The 23,937-nt window shown below is 44.4% G+C and overlaps 1 protein-coding gene across 2 annotated transcripts in view; it reads right to left on the bottom strand.

Moving 5' to 3' along the window:
• The window catches only part of TBC1D30 (TBC1 domain family member 30), a 133,678-nt gene extending 119,621 nt beyond the window's left edge, over positions 1-14,057 (bottom strand). For both annotated transcript variants that reach the window (XM_073620121.1, XM_073620123.1), the window contains exons 1-2: positions 13,934-14,057; positions 12,705-13,844 (exon numbers count right to left, since the gene is read on the bottom strand). In XM_073620121.1, the coding sequence (XP_073476222.1) occupies positions 12,705-13,212 (508 nt within the window). In that variant the 5' untranslated portion in view covers positions 13,213-13,844; positions 13,934-14,057. The remainder of the gene's footprint in view (positions 1-12,704; positions 13,845-13,933) is intronic.
• Between the last annotated feature and the right edge of the window lie 9,880 nt (positions 14,058-23,937).

Genomic DNA, 23,937 nt, shown 5'->3' with positions numbered 1-23,937 from the left:
AGACGAGGAGCGCCGTCACACAGCGGGAGCCTCCCTCCATGCCAGCATGGATTGCGGAGCGGCCCGGAGAAGAAAATGAAGAAGAAGAGAAGAAGAGAAGAAAAGAAGAAAAGAAGAAAAGAAGAAGAGAAGAGCGGGAGCCTCCCCCCCATGCCATGGGTGCGGAGCGGCCCGAGGAGAAGAAGACAGAAGACGCCGCGGAGGAGATGCTGGACGAGAACGCCGGAGGAAGAACCAGAAGAACCAGAAGAGCCAGAAGAACCAGAAGATGAAGCAAGATAGAAGAAAGAAGAAGCATTTAAATAAAGGAATTGTCAAAAACTGTCTCTTGTCATTTTTAACATTTTTGACACTTTTTTCGTGAAATGGTAGGGGTACTTATGTACCCCCTTACCATTTCACACAGGGGGGGGGCCGGGATCTGGGGGTCACCTTGTTAAAGGGGGCTTCCAGATTCCGATAAGCCCCCCGCCCGCAAACCCTCACAACCACCGGCCAGGGTTGTGAGGATGAGGCCCTTGTCCTCATCAACATGGGGACAAGGTGTTTTGGGGGGCTACCCCAAAGCACCCTCCCAATGTTGAGGGCATGTGGCCTGGTACGGTTCAGGAGGGAGGGGGGGCCGCACTCTTGTCCCCCCCTCTTTTCCTGCGGCCTGCCAGGTTGCGTGCTCGGATAAGGGTCTGGTATGGATTTTTGGGGGGACCCCACGCCGTTTTTTTTTTTTTTTTTGGCGCGGGGTTCCCCTTAAAATCCATACCAGACCTGAAGGGTCTGGTATGGAATTTAGGGGGAACCCCACGTCATTTTTTTTTTAAAATTTTGGCCGGGGTTCCCCTTAATATCCATCCCAGACCTGAAGGGCCTGGTATGGAATTTAGGGGGACCCCCACGTCATTTTTTTTTTTTAATTTTGGTTCGGGGTTCCCCTTTGGGGAATTCCCATGCCGTTTTTATCAATGAACTTCTATGTGTATTGTCGGCAATGCAATAGCCGCGGGTAGTTTTAAATGAGTTTTTTCCTTCAAAATGTCATTTTGCTGTCAGACTGTTCTAAACACAGGAAACATGCGCCCCTTTACAGGCACACTATAGACACCCCCCAGGTACGAAATTTAAAGGGATATTACACTTTTATTGATTGACTTTAAGTATTATTAAAATCACTGCTCCTGAAAAAACGGCCGTTTTTAAAACTTTTTTTTGCATTGATCCATGTCCCCTGGGGCAGGACCCAGGTCCCCAAACACTTTTTATGACAATAACTTGCATATTAGCCTTTAAAATTAGCACTTTTGATTTCTCCCATAGACTTTTAAAGGGTGTTCCGCGGCATTCGAATTTGCCGCGAACACCCCAAATTGTTCGCTGTTCGGTGAACTTGCGAACAGCCAATGTTCGAGTCGAACATGAGTTCGACTCGAACTCGAAGCTCATCCCTAATGCTCAGATGTCTATTGAAGTCGCAAAATGAAAAAGTAGTGCAGGAACTTTTGCAAAACGGTGCGGCAAAGTCAGCGTCGCACCAATTGGACCGATGTCAATGCCGGCAATTGGCTGCGACTTATCGCTCCAATGTGAATGAGATGAGAACAGTTTCTTTTTTTTCCTGTGTGGATGATGCTTAGGAATGAATGATATGCAGACAATTCATAAACTACAATGGTTTTAGAACACCAAGATCGATTCTTATTGTTTGATGTGGGTTACTAAACATTGCACATGATTCTTTGCCCTAGACCAGGGGTGTCAAACTCCATTTCATCATGGGCCGCATCAGCATTATGGTTGCCCTCATAGGCAACCTTCCTGCTGCCGACTGCTGAGATGGGGGGTGGCAAAGACGAGCCTCTCTGCGGCTGCACAGAGAAGTGCAGGATCTGGCAGAGGATTTCTGTCCTCCTCTCTGCTGCCAACAGCTGAGACAAGGTGGGGGCAGAGACAAGGGTTTTGCAGCTGCAAGAGCCATATAAAAATTGCCTGGGGGACCGCATTTGGCCCGTGGGCCTTGTATTTGACACATGCTCCCTAGACAAAATCACCCTCTCCGCACAAACCACCCTCCCAGCACAACCCCTCCCCAAAATCTCCCCTCGTAGCACAACCCCCCCAATCCCCCCTCTTCCTAGCACAAATTCTGTCCCTACAGTAGTGACAGCAGCGAGGGGGAGAGAGCAAGGAGGGGGTGTGGGATGTGCATTCTCTCAACCCCCCCCCCCCCCCCACACACACACACACACTACTTCCCTTCCTCTACATTCAGATCTGAGCAGATCCTCTGTTAGCTTCTGTGCTAAATTAGGAGGAGAGCCTTGTAAGGTCCTGTGTTCTGTGTCCTGTGGTCTGTACTCCTGCTGGCAAGTCTTTAGCAACCAATGGCGGCATTGGTCGGTAGGACGCAGTCAGGCGGCCAGCTCAGCTTTCTGTTTTGCCGCTGAGAGTACAAAGAGGAGCAGAGAGCGGGGTGGGTATAAGTTGAGCTCTCTGCCTCTTCTCTACACAGGACTTTACAATGCCCTCTGCCTCATGTAGCACAGAAGCTAACAGAGGATCACTCAGATCAGGCTGTTGCCGCAAAACCCCTGAGGACATCTCATGGCACTCGGGTTGAGAAACACAGATCTAGAGCACCATTCAGCTCTTCTAAATAAATTCTACACAGATGCATGTGTCTGGTTACACATGTAGTTTCTTGATGAACTCTGATTGTTTCGGAAAAAGAGAAGGTATCCTGATTTTTTTGGGCTCTGTATTTAACTGGCTTTATATTTTGCATGCATACAGAAACAGGTCATTTTTCTTTCACCGATGGAGGCTGCATTGAAGGGCACTGATGAGGCAGCACTGATCATCAGGACACTGATGATCAGTGCCTTGATTATCAGTGTAGATGTCCCCCTACCTGGTTACCGGCAAGTGTTTACATCATGATCATCTGTGATTAGCATGTGATCAACTGTGTCCAAAGAGTCGCTGTGATTACCCCCCAACCTGTGATCAGCTGTGTCCAAACGATACATCGATCACGGATAGCGTGCCGGGGGGGGGCGCTCAGTTCTAGGAGGATGTCAATAGACGCCCTCTCAGAACTAGACGACCGCACTGTAGCTGCTATTCGGCTATAGCGCGCTTGGCATGTGGTAAAAACATAAAAACTTATATTTTGTTTTAAAGCCAAAAGAAAATAGTATACTGTATCTTGAAGTCGTATTCTGGGCAAAAATTGTCTAAACACAAAAGGCATGTCTATTCTTGGTGTGTTTTGTGTATTTCTTCCAGATCTATACAGCAGATCTACGTACAGCACAGTGGTAAAGTCACTGCTACTTTTATATAGCAATAACTCAAATTTGTCACAATGTTTCGTGCACACAAAGTGGATTTTTATTGTTTGCAGCTCTCAAAGAATACATTTAAATTAACATTGTTATGCCCAGATTTCAGCTTTAAACATCAACAATATAGCTCAAATGTAGATAAACTACTAGAGGTGCACATATGGGTGCTACTGAAGTCCACATATAGGGAGTATTTGACCTACCAAAGGATTGATTGATCAATACACTATGCCAGCAAGCTCCTGAGCATTCCAGCAAACCATACTGCAGTTAAATTTGAATTCCTGCCCAACACTATTTATTTATTTATTTTTTTTGTTGAGAAAACGATGATGTGTATACTTACCTTTTTCAGTCTGCTCTGGCCCGGTCACATGATCCTGCAGCTCCAGTATATATATATATATGTCAGGAATTGCTCGACAACAGCTGGAAATTCCGGGAATGGTAATGTCACTCATTACCCAGCCATTGTTGTTGCTCTCTCCTCTCCCCTGCAGCAGACACTCACTGACACCGGAGAGTCGGAGCTGCAGGATCAAGACCGGCCTGGAGAGGACTGTAAAAAGTATACACATTTTTACAAAGGGTAGGCAGGATAAATAGCAGGAGAGGACATTTTTAATAATAGTTAGTGTTAGGCAGGAATTTCACTTTAACCACTTAAGGACTGAAAGATTTTCCCCCTTAATGACCAGGTCATTTAACTTTAACTGACAATTGCGCAGTCCTCCCCCCCCCCCCCCAAATAGAGCTTTCTTTTGGTGGTATTTGATCACCGCTGCAGTTTTTATTTTTGCACGATAAACAAAGACAGACCGACAATTTAAACAAAAAAAAAAAAAAAAAGAGCACAAATATTTTTCACTTTGTGCTATAATAAATAAATATCCAAAAAAAAATTTAAAAATTCTCCATCAGTTTAGGCCAATATGTATTCTTCTACATATGTTTGTAAATAACACAACACACATTGTAATAATCATATATTGATTGGTTTGCGCAGAACTTATGCCCCGAAACACGAGCGAATTTTCCATCGGAAAAAACTTGGATGGTTTTTCCAATGGAATTCCGCTCAAGCTTGCCTTGCATACACACTTTCACACAAAAGTTCTCTAAACCTTCGACCGCCAAGAACGCGGTGATGTACAACACTACGACGAGCCGAGAAAATGAAGTTCAATGCTTCCGAGCATGCGTCGAGTTGTTTCCAAGCATGCGTAGGAATTTTGCGCGTCAGAATTTGTACAGACGATCGCATTTTCGGATAGGAACTTTTCCCAACCAAAAAATAGAGAACATGCTCTGTCTTTTGCTGGATGGAATTCCGCCAGCAAAAGACCGATGGAGCATACACACGGTCGCATTTTCCGACAAAAAGCTCTCATCGGAGCTTTGCTGGAGGAATTTCCGATCGTGTGTATGCGGCATTATAGTTTCTACGAAATAGGGGATAGATTTATGGCATTTTTATTATATTTTTTTTTTTTTTTTACTAGTACTGGTGGTGATCAGCGATTTTTAGTGGGACTGTGACATTGCAGCGGACAGATCAGACACTTGACTTTTTTTTAGGACCGTTGACATTTATACAGCGATCAGTGCTATAAAAATGCACCGATTACTGTATAAATGACACTGGCAAAGAATGGGTTAACACCAGTGGTGATGAGGGGGTTAAATGTGTTTCCTGGGAGGTGTTTCTAACTGTGGGGGGCCTACTGGGAGTACAGCGAGCTCGCTGTTCCTAATCACTAAGAACAGGCGATCACTCTGTACTTCCCTGTCAGAACGTGGATCTGTTTGTTTACATTGACAGATCCCCATTCTGGCTCTCTATGGAGCAATAGTGGGTGGCTGCTATAGCTGTAAAAACGGCCGACGTACAGCTATGGCGATTTACGGGAACGAGCCGACCTGCCGCAGTATAATGACAGCGACTGGTCGGCAGGTGGTTAATGTAAATCTAAGTATTATCTTCAATACAATTCTACTTTGTTGATCGATTTCTACATATTTACTAGGTATCATGAAATCATTGTGCATATGGCAACATGTGTGTTGAACTGTGGTGTTGCCCGGATTCCATTCAGTTTGGGAGCTGCGATGCACACTGTGGGCGTTCTCCCCCTCGCCCACCTCCTTGACACTTGGGGGGGCGCACGCTCCATCACCACGCACGGACGTCACATGGACATGCGGCGTCCCCATGACGCTGTCTCTCCGCGGCGGGTCTCCACAAGCACCTGGGTGAGGCTGCAATGGCGCCAACTGCCGGGCGAGTCACCGCCCAGGTGTCGGCGCCCCTCCCCCCTGCCATGCTCGTGTGTGTTTGACGTTGGGGGTTGGTGTGTGGCGGCGTGCATTTATAGGCAGCCGTCCTGGTGGGGTATGGGTTGCTCTGAGCCAGCTCCACTCCCGCTTAGTCACAATAATATTAGTTTTCATTTTTGTACTAACCATCTTCACTATCCAGCCCACCCTCACTTTTAATTATTAATTCACTCACATAGCCCCAATATTGGTTCATTTGATTGACTCACTAATCACAGATGCTTCCCATGTTTACACCAGGAGTGCTAGGTGTGCCTGGATCTGCCTGGGGCGTTGTCTGTGATGGGTGCCGCCACTGAACATGCCCCCTCAGCTCCAGATACTGATGCCCTCGGGTGGCTCATGGTCCCTGACATTGCGCCATTAAGTGCACATATACTTGTAAGTGATCTTATTTAAAATAGAAGTGTGTGTGTGTGTGTGGGGGGGGGGGGGGGGGGGGGCTGTCTTCTATCTATCCGCCCCTATATTGATACAAGTTAGTTTGCTTAGTTAATTTACTCTGCCATTGCAGATACATCACATGTCTGCTAATGAAGAGCAGCTTAAAGCCGCAAAACGCATCAAGCTACCAGATGTCGTGTATTTCAATTACACGCCCATTAAGATATGTGCTCATATATACACATTTTATTGTGATAGGGATCAGAAAGACCATAGACCGTGCAGATGCTATCTTGCAATATGTGTATATGCAATCATGAATGTTGGTGGACTTCTTAATCTTATCATGTGATTAATGTTTATAAATATGTTATTACCAGATATTACTGTTTCAGAAATTGGCACTATGTAAGTGTGCATTTCTATGTACCGGTATATGAAATTTAATGTATGTAAACATGTATATATTTTTTATTAAATACTTTACTATCCATCATTCTATTCGTTTTGTTACCATGAGCTTTAAACAAAGTCCCACCCTTTTTGTTGCATCTTTGCTGATTTTCCCGCTGCATTTTTGCCCCTTTTTCTCATAATGATAGCACATGACCATACCCGGCCATGGCTTCAAAGTCCCAAATTCCCCAATTCCCCCCTTTTTATGATTTAAAGGAAATCTGTCATGGAGCCTGCAGTTTGGAGTACACTAATCACAGCAGATCGCTCAATCAGCACCTCGTTCACTGAGAAAACCTCTTGCATTATTTTTACAAAATGTAAGGTGTTCTGTGAATGGAGGAGGAGATGAGATTGTGACATTCATCCACAGCCATTAGAAAGACCTGAAATAAAAATGATCTTTAGGTGAGGTTTCTGCAACCTCTTGTACAGGAAGGAGCTGGGGGGGGGGGGTTGATTTATTTGATCAACCTTTATTTGTAAACTGCATATATAATGTAAGGTGACCCATCTTTCAAAAACGTCCAGTAGGGGTGCCTAGACCATACAATTGGCCAAACAAATTCTTTTGCAAGTATCACACATAATTATTTCAAATGTGTAGTTACCTTTTTGCACAGTGCAGTTTTAAATCACACTCACGGTTGATCATTGCGTTCAAGTCAGAATGGGTCCCATAAAAGAAGTTCACCTTTTCACCAAAAATGAAAATAGGAACCAACTTAAAATATCCTGGCCACCATCTCCAGACCCCAGTGCACATAGTGGCCATGATGTCATGTGCTGCTGGTGTAGTGGTCCGTATGTTGCAATACACAGCCCCAGAGTGAGTATCCATCATAAAGCTATCAATGGCAAGCGTTCAATGGTCAGTGCAGCCACATGACCATGCTGACCAAAAAGAAGCGCACCGGAGGTTTCTTCTTCTTGTAAAAAGTGTAACAAAAGAAAGTAGTGCTTCTTGTTGGTCAGTGCTGTCACACTGTTTAATGAGCACTTGCCATTGAGAGCATAATAATGGATACTCACTTCAGGGCTGTGTACAGTTTATGGACCACTACATCAGCTGTACGGGGCATCATGGCTGCCATGTACAGTTGGACCGGAGGGTTTGCCAGAATATTTGGAGTTAGTTCACCTTTTCATGAAGGGATTAACTTACATTTTAAAAGGTAAACTATCAGGAGAGAAAAAGGATTTTTTTTAAAAATATTATTCTGCACAACATAAACAAGAGGTGTACTATACAATTGGACTCGGAGGAGGGCAAAGCTCTCTTTGACGTGGGTTCTGCTGGTTGATGGGTGCACTTGGCATCTTCCACCCACACACAATGCTGCCCTCCCTCCCCCCCCCCCCTCCACTCATTTTTCTTAGCTTCCTTGGCCCATTACCCCTCTCCTGTTGCTCTACCTTTTTTTTTTTTTTCTCTTCTTCTAATATAATCTTTGCAGTACCCTCCTTTGCCATGCGATTATACTTCACATTTACCTATGCAGTGACAATCCCACCACTTTTATCTGGATTTAAATCCCATCCTCAGGTCCTATTCCTGCTGATTATATTTGTATACCTGTTCCTTTTATTGTGTAGGGCTATTCTAAGTTGAGATTTCTCAGAATACGTGCACCTAGCCTCGTTTGTTACTTGGTATTCCTTACATGCGTGTCAGAAGTCTATTGTTGTATTTTGTCAGAAGTCTCTGTTCCATTTCAATGGCTTGATATGTTGGAGGCGGCTTCTTATAAATAAATACATTTGTTAAATTATCACTGTTATGTTGATGCTTTGGCTTCACTGCTGCCTGAGTTGCTGACCTGGAACAGGTAGAATTCTGACACTCAGCATGTTTTGGCTCTGTTATTATGAAATACTGAAGCGAAACACTGCTAGGTATCTAGCATCTCTAGGTGGCCAGCAATGGCAGCTCCTAGAATTCTCTCATGTAAGGTTGGAGATCACGCTGGACTGATTCAGTCGGTTGTAAGTTGATGGTTAGGTAATGGTAGTGGAAGGATGGAAGAGTTTTCTTCCGATGCTTTCTGCTTAACTACACATGGAAGGAGATGGTGAGCCCTTTCTGGGGGCCTGGGCTGCTGCCTTTGGGTACGGCCTTAAAAGTAGTTTCTGCATGTACCGAATGTTTCCGCATTTACTTCTCTCATTACAGACACACTTTAATGTATTCCAGTAAGGTAGCCCATTTCATTTGAACGAGTTGGTCTTTGCATTTTTTAGGAGTTCTAAAACAAATGTCCATTGGGCGAGTGATGTGTTTTAGGGTGCCTTTCAAAATGAATGGCATTGTAACCCACTGCACCATGGTGTGACGATGCATAGCAGCAAAGCATAATAAAATGGGTATTTTACCGCAGCTTATTTCTATACGTAACAGACTGCTGCCATGTAAACAGCAGCAGCAAATTATAAATAGATCTGACAAGAGTTGAGAGAATTTCTTCCCACAATTATATAGATTTTGTGTTATCAATAGAAAATAGCAATTACATGATGGACAAAGACTCTCTGTGGTAAAAAAAAAACAAACACAACCTTGGTCTGGACATGGCTCTGGAGGAGCATGGCTGGACAGCCCTAATTAGGTCACAAATTGCACTTAATTATAAAGAAGCTCTGGTACATTCATAAAGCATGACAACCATTTCTGAAGGCAAAATGCTTTCAGAAGCAGTAGTGTACATGATATAAAGCCATGATATGCAATAGCCCAAAGCAACCAATTCAATTTCCCATTTCCAGTTTTGGGAGTCAGACTGAAAGAGGAATACAGATTTGTCACTATCGGTTACTGTCCTTTTTTCGTTACTCCTCGCCTTATTCAAGGATGACAGTGGCAAAAACAAAATGTAATTGCAGCAATTACTTTACTCTGTTAGACCCCTCTCTGAAATTTTCCATGAACTCCGAAATTCTTGCTGTGCCCATTAGGGAGAGGCACCCTCTCTATTTGTCCTGGTAGAAACAACGAAAAGTGTAGCGCTAAAACCATATCATAAATGACATTAAATTGGTAGGTATACAGTGAAGGGGATCACCTATACAAAGACCTATTCTTGGGTAGGAAGTCCTGATATAGACGTTATAACTAAAGGTAACAATATTAGTCCCTATGTAGACATATTGCAAACAGGTAAATCCAATGTCCCAAGAAGGCAGATCAGCTCACTACCACCCGGAGAAAAAAAGGCTTACCAGATGTGATGGACCCGACAGGGCATACGCCGAATTGGGTCAGATAAGGCTTGGGTGGTAAGTGGCTGTGGATGTCTGTGATGTCGCGGATTGCTGGATTCCTCCAACTGGTGCCCGGGTCCTGGAAGGTGTGAGGAGTCCCAAGAATGTAGATGATTCTGTGGATCCTAGGGGGGGGGGAATGAGGTGTTCCGTGGATGGATCCCTCAAACCTGCTCTCTTCTCACAGCCAGGAAGGTGGCTGGCTGTGAGAAGAGAGCAGGTTTGAGGGATCCATCCACGGAACACCTCATTCCCCCCCCCCCTAGGATCCACAGAATCATCTACATTCTTGGGACTCCTCACACCTTCCAGGACCCGGGCACCAGTTGGAGGAATCCAGCAATCCGCGACATCACAGACATCCACAGCCACTTACCACCCAAGCCTTATCTGACCCAATTCGGCGTATGCCCTGTCGGGTCCATCACATCTGGTAAGCCTTTTTTTCTCCCGGTGGTAGTGAGCTGATCTGCCTTCTTGGGACATTGGATTTACCTGTTTGCAATATGTCTACATAGGGACTAATATTGTTACCTTTAGTTATAACGTCTATATCAGGACTTCCTACCCAAGAATAGGTCTTTGTATAGGTGATCCCCTTCACTGTATACCTACCAATTTAATGTCATTTATGATATGGTTTAGCGCTACACTTTTCATTGTTTCTTGCATATATACTTTGTTGGTTGTGTTAGCTGCTTTCTTTTTGTCTCTCTTGTGAGCAGCGCAGAATTATTTTGCATATACCTATTTGTCCTGGTGACCACTGTTCCTAGAACTGAAAATTAGGAAAAATCTAAAACGCTAACATTGGAACACACCTGGCTGGGAAATCATCTAATGAGGGGATAACTGCAAAGAGGATTTCCCTCACTTTGGAGAAATGTCCTCTCATTTCCTACTATGTCCATGGGAGAGGAAGTGAAGGGATTTTTCAGTTTTGGGATAGAGTAGAGGGATGGTTAAAACACCAGTCAGGGTTTTTCTTCCCCTCTGTATCCCATTAGGAAATTTAATGGGGGGGGGAAACAAAAAAAACAGAGAGGGGATATTATCCCCTATTTTATCCCAACCTGAAAATGTTTTGGCTTTAGATCACATGCAAACACAAGGCCTGGGGGCCGAATCCGGCCCACCAGGCCATTTCATGTGGCCCTCACACCTCTCCTGCAGCTATTGCGCGCCCCCCCCCCCCCCCCCCATCTCTACCCCCACCTTGTCTCAGCTGTCAGCAAAAGAAAGGAGTTCAGAACTCCCCCTACAGATCCTGTGCAGCTGCAGCACACCTCTCTGCCTCCCCTGGTCTCAGCATTCAGAAGACTCTGGAAGATGACTCCAGCCCTCCTCCAGACTCTGCAGATTCTGCTTCCCTTCTCTGCCCTCAGCTTTTTTCTGGAAGCAGAACAACATAAAGAGGTGCACTGTGATATAAGAGAGGGTGAGGGACTCAACTTCTGATGGTGGGGTGCTCTGGACATCTAGTCTTACAGATACAACCGTCCATTTGAGGGCAACCAAAATGCTGATTCGGCCCACGATGAATTTAAGCTTGACATCCCTGCTTTAGATGCACTCTAAGGGCTCATACAATGTAAAGTTTAGGCATATTTGCCAGAAGCCACTGGTGCTGCATACACCTGCCCTGTAGACATGAATGGCTGTGTATGGTTTATGCTGATGTTTGGGGTCTTATGTCTGTATGCATGCGCAATTTTGTGCAAGTTTCTGCATATACCTGTGTATAGCCATGCAAAGCCTGTCATCCCTGGTCATGGGGCAACTGTACGCAGTACCTGTGGCTCACAGGCAGGTATATGTGCCTGAACTTAAAGGGGTTGTAAAGGTAAAAATTTTTTCACCTTAATGCATTCTATGCATTAAGGTGAAAACTTTTGACAATACCGCCTCCCCCAGCCCCCCCTTTAACTTACCTGACGCCTCGAATCTCCGCTGCTCGTTCTCGTCATCTCCATTGCAGCTCAGCCTGGTCGCTGATTGGCTGCAGTGGATGGATTAAAAGCAGCGCAGCCATTGGCTCGCGCTGCTGTCAATCACATCCGATGACGCGGCGCGCCGGGGGGCGGGGCCGAGTGATACAGCGAGCGGCTATAGCCACCGGCTGTATCACGGGAGCGCGCCCGCAAGCACTCACCACCATGCGAGGGAGCTCGCATTAAGGTGGTTAATGCTTGCGGGGAGGAGCTGAAACAGCCACCGAGGGACCCCAGAAGACCAGGTTCGGGGCCACTCTGTGCAGAACGAGCTGCACAGTGAAGGTAAGTATAACATGTTTGTTATTTTTCAAAAAAAAAAAAAAAAAAAATTTACCTTTACAACCCCTTTAAGGTTTATGGCCCTAGGCAGCCATGATACGCTCAAGTCTAACTCACTTTGGCCCTTCTGATCATCAGCTGGACCTACCAAAACTGGTGCACACAGAATCTGGTGCAACTGTGCATGGTAGCCAATCAGCTTCTAACTTCTGCTTGTTCATTTAAGCTTTACAAAAAAAAAAAAAAAAAAAAAAAAAAAAAAACACACACAAGAAGCCGATTGGTAATGCACAGCTGCACCAGATTCTGCATGCACCAGTTTTAGTAAATCTCCCTCTTTATGTACAACATGAAAAACAGACTGCATTGTCTCTAACTGAGAAAGTGACACAAACAGGAGTGGTGCAATAGTCATTACTGTTCTATTTAGGCCTTTAAAGCAGGTATTATAACTGATAAAGATTATATATATATAATATCATACATGATTCCATATTAAAATCAATTAAACCTACAAAAACAAGTTTATAGGTTTAGTTGATCTCTCAGTGATTTTAACATGAAATTATAGAAAGCGCTTCCTAAAAATTCACAAACTCCTCTGAAGCATATGGTCAGAAAATGATATAGTACCATCATTAATATGCAGCACACTCACCTTTCTGCTTGAGGAACTGTATTTGATGCCTACGGCCCTGGAGTTCTGACAACTCCTGCAGGAATCCACATTCAGGGTTACTTCTGCTCAGAAAGGCATCTGATCCAGATGCTTCAGTCGAGCTGTCCACGCTATCCTGATATTGCCAACGACCGGTTCCAAATCCTCCACGGTATGTGTCGTAGAGTTCTGTCAGCAATCCGTTCACTAAGGATGAAGTGCGACTCCGTGCTTCCTGAGGATTGGCACTATCTGCACTGCCTCTGTCACTGGAATTCTCACTGGGCAACACTTCATTTTCACAGTCCTCAGAGGGTGAAATCGGCCAGACAACTGGATAAGCGTTAGGCCACAGGCTCAAATTTTGTGGGAGGCCATGTTCAGTTGTATTGTTGACAAAGGCATCGCCGTCATTGTCTATACATAACTCCTCATACATGGGGTCATCCATGTTTCCATCCGTAGGGCACTGCGAGGACATGTTTCCAATTCCACTAGTGTCACCCATAGCAGTATAAAGTGTAGTAAAACGGTGAAGGCCCCGTGCTACTCATACCTGGTTTAGTTCTGGCCGGCTCTCTTCCAGCAACTCCAACTTTGCGACATAGTAAGTGTTCTGAGATCGTACTACTCACATCGTGGGGAGTGGAGGCACTTTTCCAGTTTTCTACGTTCAGTGCAATTCTCTTTTATTTGTTTTACCTTTCCTCCCTCTGCCTCGAAGTGGTGCAAACCCGTCTAGTAAGTTTCTCTGCAACTTGTCCAACAGGTGAATAAGAAGTGTGACGTCTCCAGTCATTCCACCTGCAACAGCTTGCAGATATGCTTGTCAGATTGCCCAGTTGACTTAGGAGGATGGGTGGGGTGAAAGGGATAATAAAGACACGGACATCCACAACTTTTTCCAAAATGCTTCAACGTAGTACGGCACAGGGAGAACACTGCCCAAAAAAATAGGAAATGAGCCCGAAGAGACAATCTTTTTCCCATACAGCTGATGACTGGAAATAAAAAAAAAAAAAAAAAAAAAAAATACATCAAATGGATTAGAATGAAAGCAGGCAGACCTTTATCTTGCTTTTACAATGACATCTGGTATTTCCTGTGTCCATTACAAGTTTTCTGGGGAAGCTTCATATCCTGTAATAAGAGTAGAAATGAAAACCTTTTTTACAGGGAATGTTCACAAGCATGCATGCACACAGCACTGACGACGAGAAATGTTTTACCTGTCCTGGATCACACTATGAAGGCTCAGTGTAGCAGCTGTATCCCAGACACCTCCTGCCTTCTCCAGGGCTCCTGTGTCCGCGGTTGTCACATGGAAACTGACCACCCCATGAGAACTCCAGCAGGGTGGAGCCAGGCTCTCATAGTCAGGGAAGTTCAGACAGCTGACACTTGTAGGGATTTGGGAATCCTATACAAAGCCACACAATATCACACGCTGACTCCCTTTCATTGTTTACATCTTGGTCCCATGAGCTGGGATGTGAGGCTATGCAGAACATTTATCAATATTATCAGAGGTTCACCTGACTTTTAATAATAAATTGCTCGAAAGAAAAATCAATTAGAGTGAAAAAGTTGTAAGTCTGACTTATGTTTCGCTCTTTTTTTAGCCCCCCGTTCACACAGGTCAAATCGCAATGGCAATGGCAGTGTGTCCAAACCGATTTGAAAAAGTAGTTCCTGTCGCTACAACCGATTTGAAAAAGTAGTTCCTGTCCTCCAAGTTGCACTGACATGCGGCTTTAAAATCATGCGATTTCCCTTTGTTAAAAAAAAAAAAATCATGCGATTTCAGATGAAGTCACACGATTTCAAAGTCGCATTCAATGTGAACGGGCTTAAGCTGTTTGAACGTTACTGAAACCTGACTTTGGAGTCTTTGTCATGATCTTTGAATATGAATTACGTAACAAAACCTGCAGCTGCAGAGGTCTCTTACATAAGGGTTGTTTGTATCCATCTGTTGCGTTTGTATCCAATTTAGCGTTTTTTTTTTTTAACAGACCTGAACATAGGTGCACTGTTGTCTATGGGACAAGGCATACAGCTGCGTAAAGATCCGTAACGCAGCGATAAGCTGAGTTAAAAAAAAAAAAATTGAAAATGTTACATTTGAGTGCAGTAATTTATGCATCTACGCCTGTATACTCAAATGTATGTGAGTGCATACGTGTACATTGAAGCACTGGCAGATAGAAGAAGATGCAGAAAAATTTTACACATGCATACACGTATGCACTTGCATGCAACATTTAGGCTGCTTTCACCCTGCATCCGTGGCCGCGTTAGCAGTAAAGCGACGCTCGTTTTAGCAGCGCTTTACTGTTACTTTAGCGGTGCTTTTCGTTTGCGGCGCTTTTAACCCCGCTAGCAGCCGAAGAAGGGGTTAAATCCCGCGTGTGTTGTGGCGCTTCCGAAGTGCTTTTCAGGCGCTTCAGAAGCGCTGCCCATGCATGGGCAAGGGTGGTTTAGGAGCACTGTATACAGCGCTCCTACACCGCCCATAAGATGCTGCTTGCAGGACTTTTTGTAATGCCCCGCAAGCGCATTGCCCCAGTGTGAAAGCACTCAGACTTTCACACTGGAGAGGCATTGGAGGCATTTTTCAGGCACTATTTCTAGCGCTAAAATGCCTGAAAATCGCCTTCAGTGTGAAAGGGGTCTTACACAAGAGTTTGTGTGCAGCTGTTGGCAAGAATCAGTAGATTCTTGGCCACAGTTTTAAACACTGTTGCACGCACCGTGTGCAAAAACCAGGTTTCAGCGGCAGTTGTCAGATAAGTACTCTACACAAATCAATGGCACCTGCCATTGATTTGTACAGAGTACTTATCTGACAGCCACCGCTAAAACCGGAATCTTTTCTGTGGAGTTTTGACAGGTAATTGGCCAGTTTGTATGTGACCATAGCAGAGACTGTTGCTGCGTCCAGAGGCGGCGTTTAGTTGCCTCTAAACGCAGCAAAGTATCCACACACTCCCGTGTAAATGTAGCCTCATTCGCCTTTACATGTATTTATGGAACATAGTGTAAATCAGGATCTTTCTGCCAGCAAGATCCTGTATAAACATTAGTAAATTATTACATGGTTGCTGTTTACTATTATGTGTATCATGTCATGCAATGTTTTTGTGTCCATCTGCTGATCTCCTCCAGGCCTTTTTAGCTACTTCCTGTGGACATGCACTCACTGCGGTCACATTTGCATGTTAATGCTCAGTAGAGAAGAGCTAATTTTCCTGATAGTGACAACCGGGACCATTCCTTTGTGTGGATGGACTTAACCAGGGGTGTATGTTATAGGGTGAGAATGAAGGAGCACAACTGGGAGACCATTGTCACAACATAACAGGAAGAGCTTTAAGACCACTTTCACACTGAGACAGTTTTCAGGCATTTAAGCGCTAAAAATAGCTCTTGAAAACTGCCTCTCATGCCGCTCGAATGTGAAAGCCTGAGTGCTTTCACACTGGGGCGGTACGCTTGCGGGACGTTAGAAAAAGTCCTGCAAGCAACATCTTTGTAGCAGTTTGGTAGCACTGTATACAGCGCTCCCAAAACTCCCCGCACATTGCAATGAATGGGCAGCGCTTCCAAAGTGCCTGAAAAGCGATTCGGAAGCGCCGCAACACGGGCGTTTTTAACCCCTTCTTCGGCCGGTAGCTGGGGTTAAATGCGCCACTTAAACAGCGGTAAAGCGCCACTAAAACAAATGTCGATTTACCACTAACGCGCAGGCGGCCCCAGTGTGAAAGAGGTCTTAATAAAGACTTTCATGGTAAGATCACATCACAATATATTTTTTTAATAAAATACAGATATTTTTTAAGAATGCTGCAGATAAAAAAAAAAAGACAACTATTACAGTTACCATAACATGTTAAAACTTATATAGGATTTTCATACCTCACAACTTTTTAAAATGGAAGTGAGGGACAACTATTAGAAAAAGTATGTAGGCATTAGACACACCCACTGCCACGCCCTCTTAAAAGAGAATTATACATAAAAATTAACTCGTTAATCCCACAAGTGCTTTTTTTAGCACTACAATTCCTTTATACTGGCTTTTACATTTTACAAATGCAGCATTTTGGAAATTGGATAAAAGGTTTAACACTGGGAATCACTTTTTGAACGATAAAAAGTACATTTTATATACAACTATATAGATCAGACCAAAATGAGGGACAAATGAGGAGGAAATGAGGAGGAAAGAGGGACAGACTGACTTTGTTCCAAATCAGGGACAGTTTCTCTCTAACTTAGGGACAGTTGGGAGCTTTGGATTTTAGTAGCGGAGTTAAGATCTTTTGTAAAATAACAAACATGTTATACTTACCTCCTCTGTGCAAGGGTTTTACACAGAGCGGCCCTGATCCTCCTTTTCTGGGGTGCCCCGGCGGCTCTCCTGGCTCCTCCTCTTCAACGAGTGCCCTCATTGAGAGACGCTTTCCCTTGGGGCACATGCGGGCACACTCACGAGTCCTGCTGCTGCGTTCATTGACACAGACAGCAGGACTCGGCCTGGCCCCGTGTCACTGGATTTGACTGACAGCAGCAGGAGCCAATGACTCCCGCTGCTATCAATCCTATCTAATGAGGATCTGAGACAGCGGTTGGAGCTGCCTGGCTCGTGCTCATCACTGGAACGATCGGATTCAGGTAAGAAAAAGAGGGGCCCTGGGGGGGGCAGCTGCAGCACAGAAGGTTTTTCACCTTAATGCTTAGAATGCAATAAGGTGAATAACCATGAGGGTTTACAACTCCTTTTAAAGAAGACCTTCCTTCTCCTAAAAAACTCAACCTCCTCACAACCCAGTGAACTAAAAACGCAGTTTTTGTTCTGCTTGTTTACCTTTTTTATTTGTTTTACTCCAGCCCGTCCCACACCTAGGGTTGCCAACTCATCCCTTTAAACCCAAGCACATATGAATTACACAGGTTCTGTGGCTGATTAAGGTGGTAATTAAACTCACTTGGTGCCTTATCTGCAAAAAATTAGCCTCAGAACCTGTGTAATTTATATGTGTTCGGCTTTAAAGGGATAAGGTGGCAACCCTACCCACACCCCCATTTCTTGCCTAGGCAAGAATGACGTGCCCCTGCTCCAGCAGCCTCCTGGGATACCATGTCACATATCCCAGGAGGCTGCAGGAGCAGAGACACACAGTGACCAATGGGTAGACCTGGTGTGAATCCATGGGGCTGACTGCAAGGGTTAGAACATCTGCCAGGTGTTTATTACTCTCTGTACTCTTGTTGGGGAGATATTTCCTGACTTCCCTTTCCCCTTTCTCTACTCAGGATAAGAAGAGAAGTGAATCTATCAAACAATGACAGCAATTCTGGGTCTCACTTTTAAAAAAAAGTTGTGGACTACCTAGGTTTTTAACAGGAAAAAGGCTGTTAAAGGCAGTCATTATAGTTAGCTTTCAGGCCTGCTCTTTAAATATAATATTAAGTATATACTAGATACCCCTCACTGCAAGATGCGGTATAATCAATGAATAAATCAAGACTGAGGACTGCATATGCATTTGTTTGGGCTGTAAGGTAGATTGCAAAGCAACTTCCCTATGATATTATAGGGGATCTATGGAAAGGACACTAATATAAATAATTGCTGGCCCCTGACTCTTCTCATGTACGGTTTATGTCTTATGATATTTCTGCACGCTTGCAGCATGTAATGTACAGGTCGCATTAGACCTATGTAGCATAACTACATTTCTCTAGTTATAAATCGCTATCTAATTTCCTGCCATTAGTAATGTTGTTTACTTAGAACTTCCTTGCTTTCTTCCTTCCTTCTTCCTTTAAGCCATCATTAGTATCGTTAGGAGGGAATTTGGTTCCCCTATCCACAATGCAATAAAGATAAGCATTTTTTTGGTAATACTATTTACCAAAGCAGTCATTACCTCTGAAAATAATATAGTATAGAAAGTAATGCATGGAGATGTCTGGCATGCATAGCCTAATGCCTAGTACGTACAATTAAAAATTAGCTAAAAATACCGCTTTCAGAACGATCGTCCGATAACCTGATCGTTAGTACACAGCTTTCGAGAGCCAATCATAACAGTTAATGCAAAATTATCTGAAGGGACAAGCACAAAATATTTTCTTGTATGATAATAGAACAAACAATTTTAGTTTGATCAGTAAAGTATTCGTCTGCAAAAAATTGAGTGACTAAGGGTGCGCATTTTCAGAAACTAAAGAATACATTACAATACATTACATCAGCGTGGGAAGTTGTATTCTGTCTTGCGAGAATTTTCGTAACTCTAGTAACCTATTCGTTTTCAATATGAGACTAGCATGCAAAAAAAAAAAATGGATGATTATTCATCCAATATTCTCATGGTATGAACGCAGGGCTACTGTTATAAATCACAGAGACCCCATACAGCCTACCCGACAGGCCCCCCACCCCCGGGCGGAAGTGACTGAGGACATAGATTTATCAGTCCCTTTCTCTGCAGCCTCAACTGCACAGATTAATGCATTTTTCTTACTCGTTCACAAACTGAAGCATAGTAAACACTGTTTATTATGACACGGGTGATTGGTACCGATCACTCACTGTGTTCATTCAGGAAAGGAAGCGGCCAAGGCCAATAAATTATATATTTGATGGCCCCTTCCCCCCGCTCTCCATCCTGAAACATCCCCCTGCCTGCCCGCTGCAGCTGCCGGCAGGAAAGGAAAGGAGGGAAGCTAGCAGTGCTGTTGGAGAAAGGGACACACAGGGGGGGGCCCAGACAGCAGATGGAAGGGGTGCATGTGCTAGAACCAATCCTCCTGCAGTGAAGCTGGAAGGAGAAAGAGTAGGATAAGCTGGCAGCGCTGCAGGGGGAGGCAGAAGAGGTTTTGGTGTCTGCAATAAGACAGTACAGCTGGCCCTCCTGCTTTAACTGATGGGGCCCAGGCCCAGTACAGGAGGGCTGGCTGTACCGCCTTATCAGCGGCCCTGTGTGTACCAGGCTTAAAGTGATTCTAAAGGCAGAAGGTTTTTTTTATCCTAATGCATTCTAAACCTTTATTGTGCAGCAGTCCTCTTCAGCTCTCCTAATACTTACCTGAGCACTATCTCGATCTAGCAATGTTGCACGAGAGCCCTGGCTGTCTGGGACTCTCCCTCCTGATTGGCTGAGACACAGCAGCGGGAGCCATTGGCCCGCCAAAACACACAGATCAGCGCTCGCAGCCTTTGTCTGCAAGCACTGATCTTGGTTGGACTTACGAACAAGCTCCAAGAACGGAACTTGTTCGTAAGTAGGGGACTTACTGTACAACCCGCTTCTAGCCGCTATGTTGGGTTAAGGAAAGTTGTCATGGGAGAGGGGGATAAAAAGACTGGTAAGCTGTAATTTATTACATTTTTGTTATTTGTACACAATTTAAAAGCTACCTTATTGACCATGCTTCATGTTACACCCATATTTAGGGTGTAGCATGAAGTATGGTATAAGTATATAGACCCCCACACTCAAACAGCGCCCCCAACTACAGAATCTGGGGGGAGCTCTCCTCCCCGCTTCTATCATATTTAAATTTAAGGCGGCTGTGCATGTCTCCGCCTGACCAAGTGATGCTACCCCTGAAAAGTTAGACTGGACCTCCAAGCTTATGTGTTCAGAGGCAAACCTACAGTGCCTTGAAAAAGTATTAATACCCCTCGAAATTTTCCACATTTTATCATGTTACAACCAAAAACGTAAATCTATTTTATTGGGTTATTATGTGATAGACCAACACAAAGTGGCACATAATTGTGAAGTGGAAGGAAAATGATAAATGGTTTTCAAATTTTTTTTACACATAAATATCTGAAAAGTGTGGTGTGCATTTGTATTCAGCCCCCCCGAGTCAATACTTTGAAGAACCCCCTTTCGCTGCAATTACAGCTGCAAGTCTTTTTGGGGATGTCTCTACCAGCTTTGCACATCTGGAGAGTGAGATTTTACCCATTCTTCTTTGCAAAATAGCTCAAGTTCTGTCAGATTGAATGGAGAGTCTTGCAACAGATTCTCAATTGGATTTAGGTCTGGACTTTGAATGGGCCTTTCAAACACATGAATATGCTTTGATCTAAACCATCCTGTTGTAGCTCTGGCTGTATATTTAGGGTCGTTGCCCTGCTGGAAGGTGAACCTCCGCCCCAGCATCAAGTCTTTTGCAGATTCTAACAGGTCTTCTTCTAAGATTGCCCTGTATTTGGCTTCATCCATCTTCCCATCCAATCCGACCAGCTTCCCTGTCCCTGCTGAAAAAAAGCATCCCCACAACATGATGCTGCCACCACCACGTTTCACGGTGGGGATGGTGTATTCAGGGTGATGTGCAGTGTTAGTTTTCCTCCACACATAGTGTTTTGCATTTATGCCAAAAAGTTCATGTAGCCAAGTCCCGGGCTTCTCCAGGCCTAATGGTGACCTGCAGAGTTAGGGACAGCTGACATCCTTCTGTGTAGAGTGAGTTACGAGGCATGGTGGGTGCAATGCAAGGTAGATTAATGGGCACCAGACACTTCTTGAATGCAAAGAGATTTATTGTCTCTTAAACAGAACTGTGGGGGAGAGGTTTAGAGCCAGGACATCTTTAGTAGTTGCAATGTTAATTTAGCAGACTCCTATAGAGACTTCTATAGGCAGACAGTCATGCAGGGAAAGGGACCTAAGAAAATCCTTGCCCATTGGCTGAGACACCCCATTCACTCCTAATCTGCCCTTGCAATGCCCTTGTCTTATCTAATGCCACCAGATACCTGGCCATTTAGTGACAGAAGAGAGAAGTGCAGCAATTCCAGAATTAGGGCGAAATCAATTGACCTCCTATCAATTGGCCAAAGCAACTATCCCTTGGTAAACACATTTACTAGCAACCCTGTCTAAGTATCAGGGTGCTACATTCAATTTTGGTCTCATCTGACCAGAGCACTTTCTTCCACATGTTTGCTGTGTCCCCCACATGGCTTCTCACAAACTGCAAACAGGACTTCTTATGGCTTTCTTTCAACAATGGCTTTCTTCTTGCCACTCTTCCATAAAGGCCAGATTTGTGGCGTGCACGACTAATAGTGGTCCTGTGGACAGATTCTCCCACCTGTGGATCTCTGCAGCTCCTCCAGAGTTAACATGGGCCTCTTGGCTGCTTCTCTGATTAATGCTCTCCTTGCCCGGCCTGTCAGTTTAGGTGGACAGCCACGTCTTGGTTTGCAGTTGTGCCATAATCTTTCCATTTTCGGATGATGGAATGAACAGTGTTCCATGAGATGTTTAAGAGCCCTTTCACACTGGGACGCGGGCCACGCTAGCGGTAAAGTGTTGCTAGTTTTAGCGGTGCTTTTCCAGCACTGTGAGGGCGGGAGCGGGGCACTTTTAACCCCAAAGAAGGGATTAACAATGGGTTGAAAGCGCCCGCAAAGCGCCGTTGCCGAAGTGCTTTGCAGAGGCTTTGGCAGTGCTGCCCATTGATTTCAATGGCGGAGCGGTTTAGGAAGGGTGTATACACGGCTCACGCACCGCCCCAAAGATGCTGCTTGCAGGACTTTTTTTCCCATCCTGCAAGCACACCAACCCAGTATGAAAGCACTCGGGCTTTCACACTCGGGAGGCTTGAGAGGTGCCTTTCAGGCGCTTTACATGCGCTATTTTTAGCGCTTAAACGCCTGAAAATCGCCTTCAGTGTGAAAGGGGTCTTAAGCTTGGAATATTTTTTTCTAACCTAACCCTGCTTTAAACTTCTCCACAACTTTAACCCTGACGTGTCTGGTGTGTTCCTTGCCCTTCATGATGCTGTTTGTTCACTAAGGTTCTCTAAAAAACCTCTGAGGGCTTCACAGAACAGCTGAGATTAAATTACACACAGGTGGACACTATTTACTAATTAGTTGACTTCTGAAGGCAATTGGTTGCACTAGATTTTAGTTAGGGGTATCAGAGTAAAGGGGGATGAATATAAATGCACGCCACATTCTTTTCATATATTTATTTGTAAAAAAAAATTGAAAACCATTCATCATTTTTCTTCCACTTCACAATTATGTGCCACTTTGTGTTGGTCTATCACATAATAACCCAATAAAATAGATTTACGTTTTTGGTTGTAACATGATAAAATGTGGAAAATTTCAAGGGATATGAATACTTTTTCAAGGCACTGTAAGAGCCAAAACACAGGATATCAGTGAGTGATTGAACCCACCAGTATCCACTCAGTACTAAAATATCAGTTTTGGGTGGAGTGGACCTTTAACAATAATATGATGTCCTCTGAAGACAATCATATTATCCAGATTTTTTCCCAATGCCACTTGGTGAAGGGATGTGATGGGTAACAATGCAGGTTTGTTTCCAGCTCACATGTAACCGTACACTGTGGGGTTCCTGGAGAATCAACATCCTATTCATTGAAGAAGAAAGCTGCAACATTAGACAGGGACTTCAATTGGCAACCATTGTTACAGCCATGGCATTTGAAGTGCATAGGTCAATTCCATTTTAATTAGAAAATTCCTATACCTTGTGTCATCATCATACATTGCAAAGTAAAACGCATGGGGACTAACACAATAACAATACCATAAAATAAAAAGGAAAAACAAGGAGAAAAAGTACAGCAAGGAATAACCCACAGTAACTAATCAGAGTTTACTAAGCTAGACTAGTGCAGGACAGATTCCTATTCACTGCTATGGGTACTACGCATTGGGGGTTATTTACTAAAACTGGAGAGTACACAATCTGCAGTTGTGCATGGTAGCCAATCAGCTTCTAACTTCAGCTTAAAGAGGAAGTAAACTCCATCCCCCCCCCCCTTTTTTTATCCCTGCAAAGTAAAAGCATAATGTGCTAGTATGCATCCTATAACAGTACATTATGTGACACTTACCTGCAAAGGAAGCCCACATCTCCCCCGCTGCAGGCCGCATCCATCTTCACCCATCTTCCTTCCGGGGCCACGGACTCCGGGATGCGCGTGAGAGCCACCGGTCTCGGCACTGTCTTCTGAAGAAACGGCATGGGTGGCCGTTTCTTCAGCGCGCATGTGCCGATTACGTCATTGGCGCAGTATACAGTAAATATACCTCCCTGTAGGATTTGTATCTATAGGTAAGCCTAGAATAAGGCTTACCTATAGGTACTGTCAGGGCTTTTTTTCAGGGGGAACTTGGTGGAACTCAGTTTCACCACCTCTGGCTCAGACCCTT

The sequence above is a fragment of the Aquarana catesbeiana genome, linkage group LG03, assembly GCF_042186555.1.
Source record: "Aquarana catesbeiana isolate 2022-GZ linkage group LG03, ASM4218655v1, whole genome shotgun sequence".
NCBI classification, from domain to species: Eukaryota; Metazoa; Chordata; class Amphibia; order Anura; family Ranidae; genus Aquarana; species Aquarana catesbeiana.
The sequence above is the reverse complement of the archived record's forward strand: the minus strand, read 5'-3'. Positions and strand labels throughout refer to the sequence as shown.